General features: G+C 44.2%; 1 protein-coding gene across 1 annotated transcript; it reads left to right on the plus strand.

The window, feature by feature from the left end:
* The first annotated feature begins 295 nt into the window (after nucleotides 1-295).
* Nucleotides 296-10,521, plus strand: LOC146356553 (vomeronasal type-2 receptor 26-like). The gene is made up of 3 exons (XM_084830180.1): nucleotides 296-481; nucleotides 6,543-6,669; nucleotides 9,623-10,521. Exons 1-3 carry the CDS (start codon nucleotides 296-298, stop codon nucleotides 10,519-10,521), a joined length of 1,212 nt encoding a protein of 403 aa, XP_084686306.1.
* Nucleotides 10,522-11,784: the final 1,263 nt, after the last annotated feature.

The following is an 11,784-nucleotide window of genomic DNA, read 5'->3' on the forward strand; positions in this document are numbered from 1 at the left end:
GAAAGTGGAAGGCAAAAGGAAGAGGGGCCGACCAAGGGCAAGATGGAGGGATGATATTCTGGAGGTGATTGACTCAACTTTGGGGGAGCTGGGGGTGGCGACAGCCAACAGAAAGCTCTGGCGTGGGCTGGTCCATGAAGTCACCAAGAGTCAGAAGCGACTGATCGAATAAACAACAACAAACCAGCCATGAGTCTTTGGACAAGGTAGAAAAAATAGCTTCTAAATTCTGGTGTTTTCTCTGCCATTCTAGCTTCACCCTTTCCTGGGAAACTACCAGTTTTTCAATTATTCCATGGACGGAGTGTATTTGGATGAAAATGGAGACCTGACAGCTGACTTTGATATTGTGAACTATGTAAAACTTCCCAATAAATCCTTTCTTTCAAGGAATGTTGGGAGTCTAGAGAGACAGGAAACCTCAGACATCTCATTCACCATTCACCAGGATACCATTGTATGGCCTGGCTGGTTTAACAAGGTGGGAAAAACCATTTGGTTCATTGTATTCCTTTGAGCATGTTGGGTATTATTATTTATTTTCTTGGAACTCAACCCACCCCCAAAACCTTTGGTTCGACAGGAGAGCTGAAGTTTCTCCAAATTCACTCATGCACTGGAAAGAATAGTGATTATAAATTAGGATTCCTTTCTTCACTTCTACACCAGGGTGCAGAACCAAACTGTGGTGGGGGGACAAATGACCCACCAAAACGACCTCCAAGGATGGTGTCAGTGGGTTTGGTGGAAACCAAAGAGGCTCTGTGGGCTGTATGCGGAAACTCTACAGGCAGGATTAGGCTCATGGGCTGGATGTTCTAGGTCCCTGTTCTACACTATAGAAGTAAAATGTATATACAAGATCGCATCTTGTGCTCAGGATGAACATAGGCTGCATTCACACCAAATTCAGCCCTGATCTGCTTTCTTCTCAGGACTGGAGGCAGCATAGGAAGCTGACTTTTATCAAGTCAGAACATTGATCCATTCAGCTCAGTATGGTTGACACTGACTTGCAGTGGCCCTCCGGAGTCTGAGGGAAGGATCTTTCTCATAAGAACATTGTGTTCTCACAGTGGCCAACCAGCAGCCCAGTGGAAATCCACGAGCAGGGCATGAGTGCAACAGCACCCTCCCACCCATGTTCCCCAGCAACTGCTGTACAGAGGCATAATGCCTCTGATTCTAGCCACTGATAGCCTTCTCCCCCATGAATTTGTCTGTTGTTGTTGTTTTTGTTCAGTCGTTCAGTCATGTCCGACTCTTCGTGACCGCATGGACCATAGCATGCCAGGCCTTCCTGTCCTCCGCTCTCTCCCGGTGTGTGCTCAAGTCCATATCCATTGGATGGGTGATGCTGTCTAGCCATCTCATCCTCCGCCGTCCCCTTCTTCTTTTGCCTTCAGTCTTTCCCAGCATCAGGGTCTTTTCCAGGGAGTTTTCTCTTTGCATTAGGTGGCCAAAATATTTGAGCTTCAGTTTCAGTATCTGTCCTTCCAATGAGCGGTCAGGGTTGATTTCCTTTAGGACTGACTGATTTGACCTCCTTGCAGCCCAAGGGACTCGCAAGACTCTTCTCCAGCACCACAGTTCGAAAGCATCGATTCTTCGGCGCTCAGCCTTCCTTATAGTCCAGCTCTCACAGCCATATGTTGCTACTGGGAAAACCATAGCTTTGATTATATGAACCTTTGTCGGCAAGGTGATGTCTCTGCTTCTTACTATGCTGTCTAGGTGTGCCATAGCTTTCCTCCCAAGGAGCAAGCATCTTTTAATTTCATGGCTACAGTCACCATCTGCGGTGATCTTGGAGCCCAAGAAAATTGCATCTGTCACTGCTTCCATTTCTTCCCCTTCTATATGCCAGGAAGTGATGGGGCCAGATGCCAGGATCTTAGTTTTTTTTAATGTTGAGTTTCAAACCAGCTTTTGCACTCTCCACTTTCACCCTCAACAAGGGGATCTTTAGATCCTCTTCGCTTTCTGCCATTAGGGTGGTATCGTCTGCGTAGCTGAGGTTGTTGATGATTCTCCTGGCAAACTTAATTCCAACCTGTGATTCATCCAACCCGGCATTTCTCATGATGTACCCTGCATATAAATTAAATAAGCACGGTGACAATATGCAGCCTTGTTGTACTCCTTTCCCAATTTTGAACCAGTTTTGGTTGTTCCATGTCCGGTTCTTACTGTTGCTTCTTGGCCCTTGTACAGGTTTCTCAGGAGACAGGTAAGGTGGTCTGGTACTCCCATCTCTTTAAGAATTTGCCACAGTTTGTTGTGATCACACAATCAAAGGCTTTAGCATAGTCAATGAAGCAGAAATAGACATTTTTCTGGAATTCTCTTGCTTTCTCCATGATCCAGTGAATGTTGGGGATTGGATCTCTAGTTCCTCTGCCTCTTTGAAACCCTGCTTGTACTTCTGGTAGTTCTCGGGTCACATACTGCTGAAGCCTAGCTTGTAGGATTTTGAGCATAACCTTATTGGCATGTGAAATGAGCACAATTGTACAGTAGTTTGAACACCCTTTGGCATTGCCTGTCTTTGGAATTCGAATGTTATCTGACCTTTTCCAGTCTTGTGGCCATTGTTGAGTGTTCCAAATTGGTTGGCATACTGAGTGCAGCACTTTAACAGCATCATCTTTTAAGATCTTAAATAGCTCAGCTGGAATACTGTCATCTCCGCTAGCTTTGTTGTTACTAATGCTTCCTAAGGCCCACTTGACTTCATTCTTGAGGATGTCCGGCTCAAGTTCAGGGACCGCACTATAATGGCTATCAGGGACATTTAGATCTTTCCTGTATAGTTCTTCTGTGTAGTCTTTCCACCTCTTCTTTATCTCATCTGCTTATGTTAGTTCCCTGCCTTCTTTGTCCTTTATCATGTCCGTCTTTGCACAAAACGTTCCCTTGAGATCTCCGATTTTCATGAAGAGATCTCTACTCTTTTCCATTCTATTGTTTTCCTTGATTTCTTTGCATTGTTCTTTTAAGAAGGCCTTCTTGTCTCTCCTTGCTATTCTCTGGAACTCTGCATTCAGTTGGATAGATCTTCCCCTTTCTCCCTTGCTTTTTGCTTCCCTTCTTTCCTCAGCTACTTGTAAAGCCACATCAGACAGCCACTTGGCTTTCTTGCATTTCTTTTTCTTTGGGATGGATTTCGTTGCTGCCTCCTGAACAATGTTATGGACCTCCATCTATAGTTATGAATTTGTCTAACCCCCTTTTAAAGCCATCCAAATTGGTGGCCATCATGACATGTAGTAGCAAATTCCACAGTTTGACTATGTGCTGTGTGAAGAAGTCCTTCCTGTTATCTGTCCTGAATCTCCCACTAATCACCTCCATGGGATGACCCCACTGGGTTCTAGTATTTTGAGGGAGGGAGAAAAAATGTCTCCTTATCCACATTCTCCACACCACACATAATTTTGTACACATCTATCATGTCTCCCCTACCCTCCTTTTCTCCAAGCTAAACCATCCCAGAAGTTTTAAACTTCCCTCATAGAGGAGATGCTCCATCCCCTTGAACATTTTAGTTGCCCTTTGTTTTTGCACTAGTTGCCCTTTTCAGCCTTAGGTAGAGATGCCAGTGATTGAAACTGACCTTTCACATGCTAAACATGTACTCTGCCACAAGCCAGAAAATTACAAACCAGAAAATTGAGATTTCTCCAACATTTTGGTTTATTATCCATCTATGCAGTTGGTAAAAACAAGACCTGGAGCTGATTGTAGTTCAGATCATGAACTTCTTATTGCACAATTTAGAAACAGACTCAAGAGAATAGGGAAGACCCACAGATCAGTCAGATATGAGCTCACTAATATTCCTAATGAATATGCAGTGGAGGTGAAGAATAGATTTAAGGGACTAGATTTAGTAGATAGGGTCCCGGAAGAACCATGGACAGAAGTTCGCAACATTGTTCAGGAAGTGGCAACAAAAAACATCCCAAAGAAAAAGCAAACCAAGAAAGCAAGATGGCTGTCTGAACTGGAAGACACTGGAAGCAGCCCAAGAAAGAAGGACAGCGAAAGGCAACAGTGAAAGGGGGAGATATGCCCCATTAAATGCAAAATTCCAGAGGTTAGCCAGAAGGGATAAGGAATTATTTTTAAACAAGCAATGCATGGAAGCGGAAGAAGATAATAGGATAGGAATGACAAGAGACCTCTTCCAGAAAATCAGAAACACTAGAGTTAAATTCCAGGCAAAAATGGGTATGATAAAAAAAAAAGATGGCAAGGACCTAACAGAAGCGGAATAGATCAAGAAAAGGTGGCAAGAATATACGGAAGATCTGTATAGGAAGGATAATAATATTGGGGATAGATTTGACGGTGTGGTCAGTGAGCTAGAGCCAGACATCCTGAAGAGTGAGGTTGAATGGGCCTTAAGAAGCATTGATATTAACAAGGCAGCAGGAGATGAAGGTATCCCAGCTGAACTGTTTAAAATCTTGCAAGATGATGCTGTCAAGGTGATGCATGCCATATGCCAGCAGAGGAACTAGAGACCAAATTGCCAATATCCACTGGAGAATGGAGAAAGCCAGGGAGTTTCAGAAAAACATCTATTTCTGTTTTCTTGACTATTCTAAAGCCTTTGACTGTGTGGATCATCACAAATTGTGGCAAGTTGTTGGTGGGATGGGGATACCAAGTCATCTTCTCTGCCTCCTGAGGAATCTGTATAACGACCATGTAGCAACGGTAAGAACAGACCACGGAATAACGGACTGGTTTAAGATGGGGAAAGGAGTACGGCAGGGTTGTATACTCTCAGCCTACCTATTCAACCTGTACGCAGAACACATCATGTGATGTGCTGGGCTTGATGAAGCCAAGGCTGGAGTGAAAATCGCTGGAAGAAACATTAACAATCTCAGATATGCAGATGATACCACTTTGATGGCTGAAAGCGAGGAGGAGCTGAGGAACTTCAAGATGAAGGTGAAAGAAGAAAGTGCAAAAGCTGGGTTGCAGTTCAACCTCAAAAAAAAACCAGATTATGGCAACCAGCTTGATTGATAACTGGCAAATAGAGGGAGAAAACGTGGAGGCAGTGACAGACATTGTCTTCTAGGTGCAAAGATTACTGCAGGCGCTGACTGCAGCCAGGAAATCAGAAGACGTTTACTTCTTGGGAGGAGAGCAATGACAAATCTTGATAAAATAGTGAAGAGCAGAGACATCACACTGACAACAAAGGTCCGCATAGTTCAAGCAATGGTATTCCCCGTAGTAACCTATGGCTGTGAGAGCTGGACCATAAAGAAGGTTGAGTGAAGGAAGACAGATGCTTTTGAACTGTGGTGCTGGAGGAAATTTCTGAGAGTGCCTTGGACTGCAAGAAGATCCAACCAGTCCATCCTCCAGGAAATAAAGCCAGACTGCTCACTTGAGGGAAGGATATGAAAGGCAAAACTGAAGTCCTTTGGCCACATCATGAGAAGACAGGATACCCTGGAGAAGATGCTGATGCTAAGGAAAGTGGAAGGCAAAAGGAAGAGGGGCCGACCAAGGGCAAGGTGGATGGATGATATTCTGGAGGTGACGGACTCGACCTTGGGGGAGCTGGGGGTGGCGATGGCCGACAGGAAGCTCTGGTGTGGCCTGGTTCATGAAGTCACAAAGAGTTGGAAGCGACTGACTGAATAAACAACAACCCATATTTCATAGAGCAGAGAAAAAAATAATACATAAAGATCCCTTAATATACATCTGGGTAGCAGCACAATTAAAAATAGGATCATCCTGGAATTAACAGGCTCTCTTTCAATAAGGAGAAATAAACTTTGGTCCATTTCTTTTATGAAGAAACTAACACATCAGATCAGATAGTCTAGGCCTGAAGATTATAAGGATTGTTTTTATGAAAACTGATAGGTTTTTATGAACTATACAAACATTAAGGATAACAGTATGCCTCCGTATTCTTATGGGTCATGTTGGAAAAATGTTTTGGGATTAATGTAAGTGCATAACACCACTCATAGTCAAAGAGGCATCTAATTCTAATGTGCACATCTGAACCCCTGAAATGTCATTGAGCGGAGGCTGGTGACTCCAATGTTAGTGGGGCTATAATCTGCTCTGGGTTTCAGTCAGAACCAGTCAGAACTCTAAAGGAGTTATCCAAGGTGCTGAACGCTATTCATTGCTACATTAATATTTAAGAAGGTAGGGTTGTGAATTTTAATATTTTAACACTAACCTCTGGCAAACGTTATCTCAAATAGTGATCATATGTATAATCAACCAAAATTAAGCATCAAATTACACTGACATTTAGGACATCACTTGTTAATAGCAGTTGAGGGGTGTGTGTGTGTGATCAGGATGGACTGTGGTGCAGAGGGAAGGAGTTTAAATGTTTCCTTCCATACAATGACCCTGAGAAATATCACCCCCCACACACACCACACCCCCAAATGGCTATCTGACTTGATAGGGAAACAGTTTTTGGTACCAAGAAAATTCCAAGAGAGAAATACTCCTAACTGTTGATGCTCTGTCTTCATGGGTAGACCATGCCTCATTCCAGGTGTAGCAGAAGTTGCAGGCCTGGCTACGTCAAGATGATCCGGGAAGGAGAGCCACAGTGCTGCTATGACTGTGCTCCCTGCATGGAAGGGACCATTTCCACCGGGGAAGGTGAGTGACTCCAGAGGAAAGGGTGGCCTGTACAGAATAAGGAAAAGGATTTCCTCTTTTCTTTGGACATCTTTGAATGTGGAGTTAAAAGAACTGACCATAGGGGGTGAATTCTGGGGCGGGGTGTGTGTGTGGTAGAGTTTCCATCCATCCTCCCACCTGCCCATCTATCCAAAGAAATGTTTTTTTAAAAAGACCACTCCCCTCCCCATGCTTAACATATGACTAGGCAGATCATATTTAAACACAGAGGTCTATCACTGTCATGTGGATTCACAGACAAATCCCTGGTGGGTTGATTTGGAATTGCCTCAGTATTTGCAAATCGACCGACGGTGCATACACAAATGATCAAACTGATTGCTATGAAATGTAAATTGGTTTCAGCAGCCTAGTAGTCCTCTTCACAGCACCAGGGATGTCAGAGAAACACCTGGTAATCAGCACCCACCCCACCCAGACAAACAAATAACACTTGGTAAAAGAGCATATTTTGGGGTAGCAATGACATAATCCTGGCTTTCAAACCTGATGTCCTCCAGATGATTGGCACTTCAACTGTTTTCAGCCTCAGCCACCGTTACCAGATGAGGAAGGCCTCTGGCACTCCATTTGACATGTGAGCAGCCAATGCTCCTGCTCTTCAGGTCTCTGAAGAGTCTGGAATACTTTGAGAAAGCCAAGTGACAGTGGTGTTGTTAGGCAATTTTGGACTCTGGATTTAATGAAAATAATGAGCAGACTGTGGAGGGAAAGGCTACAGACTCCTTTCTAGTTTAAAATCTGCTGCCTTTATGCTGCACTTCTGATTAGTCTGCTAAGGGAGTGAGTCCTAAGGTCTTCTACTAACTGCAAGACTACAGAGGTCAGAGGGAAGGAGCAGGCTTGTATTAAGGCAGATGATGGCAATTGGGGAAGATCTAAAGAGCCAGGGCACAGCTCAGAAGATCTGGGGCCCATGCTTAGTTGGGCCAATTGATGCCCCACCCCAACCAGAGAAACAAATAAGAACATATTAGAGGGCAGAAATGGCAAAATCCCGGCTTGCAAACCTGATGTTCTCCAGATGATTTGCATGTCAACTGCTATCAGCCCTAGCCAGCATTGCCAGTGGTCAGGAACATCTGAAAGGCACCAGGTTGGGGAAAAGCTGATATAAACTACTAAAAAAAAAAATTAAGGGTCCTTCCAGCAGTAGCTTAGAGCCTCGTCGTGTGGTGCAGAGTAGTAGGCGGCAGTATTGCAACCGAAACTCTCCCCATGACCTGAGTTCGATCCCAGCTGGGTCCCAGGTAGCCGGCTCAGGTCGACTCAGCCTTCCATCCTTCTGAGGTCGGTAAAATGAGTACCCAGCTTGCTGGGGGAAAGGTAGTCATGACTGGGGAAGGCAATGGCAAACCACCCCGCTATAGTCTGCCATGAAAATGCCAGCAAAAGCGGCGTCCCTCTAGGAGTCAGTAATGACTCGGTGCTTGCACAGGAGGAACCTTTCCTTTCCTTTCCTTTCCTTTCCTTTCCAGTAGTAGCTTTCATATACAATTGTCTTTCCTCATTCATGGAATTTTATGGGGTTCCAGTCACCTTTGCTGACTTCCACATGTGACCCTTCCATGATTTCATACCACTTTTTCCCATCTTTTCTCTCTCCACAAAATATATTTTAAGGAGGAAAAGATGGAAGGGGATTGGACAAATTTAAGGAGGATAAGGCTATCTACAGTTGCTAGTCAGAGGCAATATGTCTGTGTCTACCAGGTGCTGGGGGAAATGAGTGGGTGGGTGCTGTTGCACATAAGCTGGCTGGCCACTGTATGAACAGAATGTTGGGCTCAACGGACCCTTGGTCTGATCCAGCATGGCTCTTGTTATGCACTTATGTTACTTTGATTGGTAGCACAGAGGCCCCTTGGTCTAGAAGACCCCAAGAGAGATAGAGAAGATACCCACCACCCCAAGGCTGCTGCATGGTGAGCTTGGTTGGTACATTTTTTGTACATTCTCTTCATTTTTTCCTCACTGCAGCCCTGTGAAGTAGGATACAGGGAGAAAGTGACTGGCACAGTGGAGACTAGAACCCGGATCTCCTCAGTCAGAGCCCAACACACTAACCACTACACCACACTGGCTGTCAAGATTCTGAGCTGAATAATATTGCTCAAAGAAATGGGGTTTGATGTGTAATATAGCCAAGCATTCTGGATGGCACAAATCCATGAGTAGAATGTAATGGTGCCCCTGTGCAGGCAGCCCAGGCATGCTGGTGGTGGCATGTGGGTGGTCAGCCCTGGCACCGCGTGTATAGCCCCTACCACGGCTGTCTGCAATGCAGTGCTTCCGCAGGGAAATGCCACAAGGAGCGGAAATGCTCTTTTCTGGAAGGGGCATAACCTGAAAAGCCCTTGAATGTGAAAGCTAAGCAAGCAATAGCCAAAATTGCACAAATTTTCAAAATTGCGCAACTATTCCCCATAGACTAAGGCATAGGTGATTTAAAATGTGCATATTTTGAGACAGTTGTGCATTGTAAGGAAATTGTACACTCTGAATAATTTGCATATTTTTTCAGAAAGTTGCACAATTTGAGAAAATTGTGCATTTTGAAAAAGGTGGCAATTTTGAGTTATCTGCCTTTTTTGAGAAGGTTGGGCATTTTGAAAAATTGTGTATTTTAAAAAGTTGTACATTTTGAGAAAATTGGGCATTTTGATAAAGTTAGACATGCTTAAGGTATACATTTTACTAACATGAAGGCAAGCTTGGGAATTTGTGAACATTTTCAGAGAACATGAGCCCCTGAATGCAACTGGAATTGCAAACAAGAAATTTTTGAGTGATTTGCAAATTGAAACAAAATTGTCATACGTCCCTGTGTGGCCCCTGTGGCATCTAAACTCTTATAGCAAAAGATAGCAGTATGAAATTTGATTGATGCTGAAATCACTTTTCTTTTCAGATGCAGAGTTTTGCATTGTGTGTCCAGAAGATCAACATCCAAATATGGACCGAGATCAATGCATCCCCAAGATTATAAAATTCCTGTCCCATGAAGAACCTTTGGGGATCATCCTGGCTTCCTTTGCCATATTCTTATCCTTAACCACAGGCCTTGTGTTAGGAATCTTCATTAAATACCTAGAAACTCCCATAGTCAAAGCCAACAACCGGGACCTCTCCTACATTCTCCTCATCTCCCTCCTGCTTTCCTTCTTGTCCTCCTTCCTGTTCATTGGCCAGCCAAGGAAAGCAACCTGCCTCCTGTGGCAAACAGCCTTCAGCATCATCTTCTCAGTTGCCGTCTCTTCTGTGTTGGCCAAAACAATCACTGTGGTGCTGGCCTTCCTGGCCACAATGCCAGGGAACAGGGTGAGCAGATGGCTGGGGAAGAGTTTGGCCAACTCCATTATCATTTTATGTTCTGGTCTCCAAATTATCATCTGCACCATCTGGCTGAGCATATCTTCCCCATTCCCAGACTCTGACATGCAGTCTCAGCCTGGAGAGATCCTACTGCAATGCAATGAAGGGTCTGTCACCATGTTCTATAGTGCCCTTGGCTACATGGGCTTCCTGGCTGCCATATGCTTCACAGTGGCTTTCTTAGCCAGGAAACTTCCTGGGCTTTTCAATGAAGCCAAACTGATCACCTTCAGCATGCTGGTCTTCTGCAGTGTTTGGGTGTCCTTTGTGCCCACCTACTTGAGCACCAAGGGGAAATATATGGTAGCCGTGCAGGTCTTCTCTATCTTGGCCTCCAGTGCTGGATTACTGGGCTGCATCTTTCTTCCCAAGTGCTACATTATTGTACTGAGGCCTGATCTGAATGCAAAGGAGCATCTCATGATGAAAAGTTAAGGAGGCATCCGAATGTTAGTACGTCCTTTTCAGTTTTGTTCTCTATGTCCAGCATGAATGGAAGCTACTTGCCTGAAGATGCAACTCTGAGTTGCTTTTGTAATTAGTCTGTATTCTCTTCTCAGACATCACAAAACCAGATATCACAAACTGGTCATGGTCAATGAATGGGAATGTGGAGTGAACCTGGAATAGCCACGGTCCCTTTTGAATTAGTTTTGCATGTAATACTTCACCTCAAACACAAGAGATGGTATGTCTCTGCATACCAGTTGCTGGGGTACACATGAACAGGAGGGTGCTATTATGCTCATATCCTTCTTGTGGGCTTCCCATTGGAGCATCTGTTTGGCTAATGTGGGAAACAGGTTGCTGGCCTGGATAGGCCTTTGGTTTCATCCAGTAGGGCTTTCTATTAGCTTTTAGAAATAAACAAACTTGTTTTGTGTTTGTTTTGAGACTTTATTTTTACCTGTTTTCTTCCCCCAGAAAGCACATTCTGTTAAGGAAATTGTGTCCTTCCTGAGTAGAGGTTGTATACTCACAGTCTCTTTACATTAGGGAAAAATCAAGCAATCTTACTAGGGCTTCATCTTCTAGAATCTTTGCGGGTTTGTAATGAGCACAATACATGCACCTACCCCCCTTGTTTTCCCTTTGTGGGCACATTCTATATGTTCCATTTAGATAGCCGGTAGATGGCGCCACAAGATGTCTAAAATATTGCACGATTCTTGAATTACATAATCTCTTTGATGTGTTTTTGGTGAGGGGGGGAGGTTGTTACTGCATTTTCACCCATTTTTAAAATGGCGGAATCAACCTAGAAAATGGCAAGATCGGCAATGGAGGTTGACAACATCATGAAAAGGACGTGTGAACTTTTGTGAGTGAACAGTCATGAGAGCATGATAAATGCCTCATGTAACGATGCCCACAATCTCATTTACCTGGTTTGCATGACAAGACAACCCATGGTGGGTTGTCAGCCTTCAGGGTGGCTTGTTGTGATGTCAAAAACCCAGCACAGTTTCCTCAGTGTGATTTGTATTTGTTAACCATGCACAATCCACCCATAGGTCCATGGCTTGTTGTTGAGTTTTTCAGTTTGGGTTGTTTTCAGAGTGGCTTGTCGTGGCATGCAAACATGACATGATGGCTAGTGCATGGCTTGTTGAAAGGGCTACAAAGCCACCTAGCAACAGTGATGAAAAAGCTGGTTGCTCCTTGAAATCTTGCTAACACTATCCCCTCTTTATTACA

Source organism: Heloderma suspectum, chromosome 2, assembly GCF_057233095.1.
Source record: "Heloderma suspectum isolate Gila_16-S chromosome 2, 16-S_ref, whole genome shotgun sequence".
In the NCBI taxonomy this organism is placed as follows: Eukaryota; Metazoa; Chordata; class Lepidosauria; order Squamata; family Helodermatidae; genus Heloderma; species Heloderma suspectum.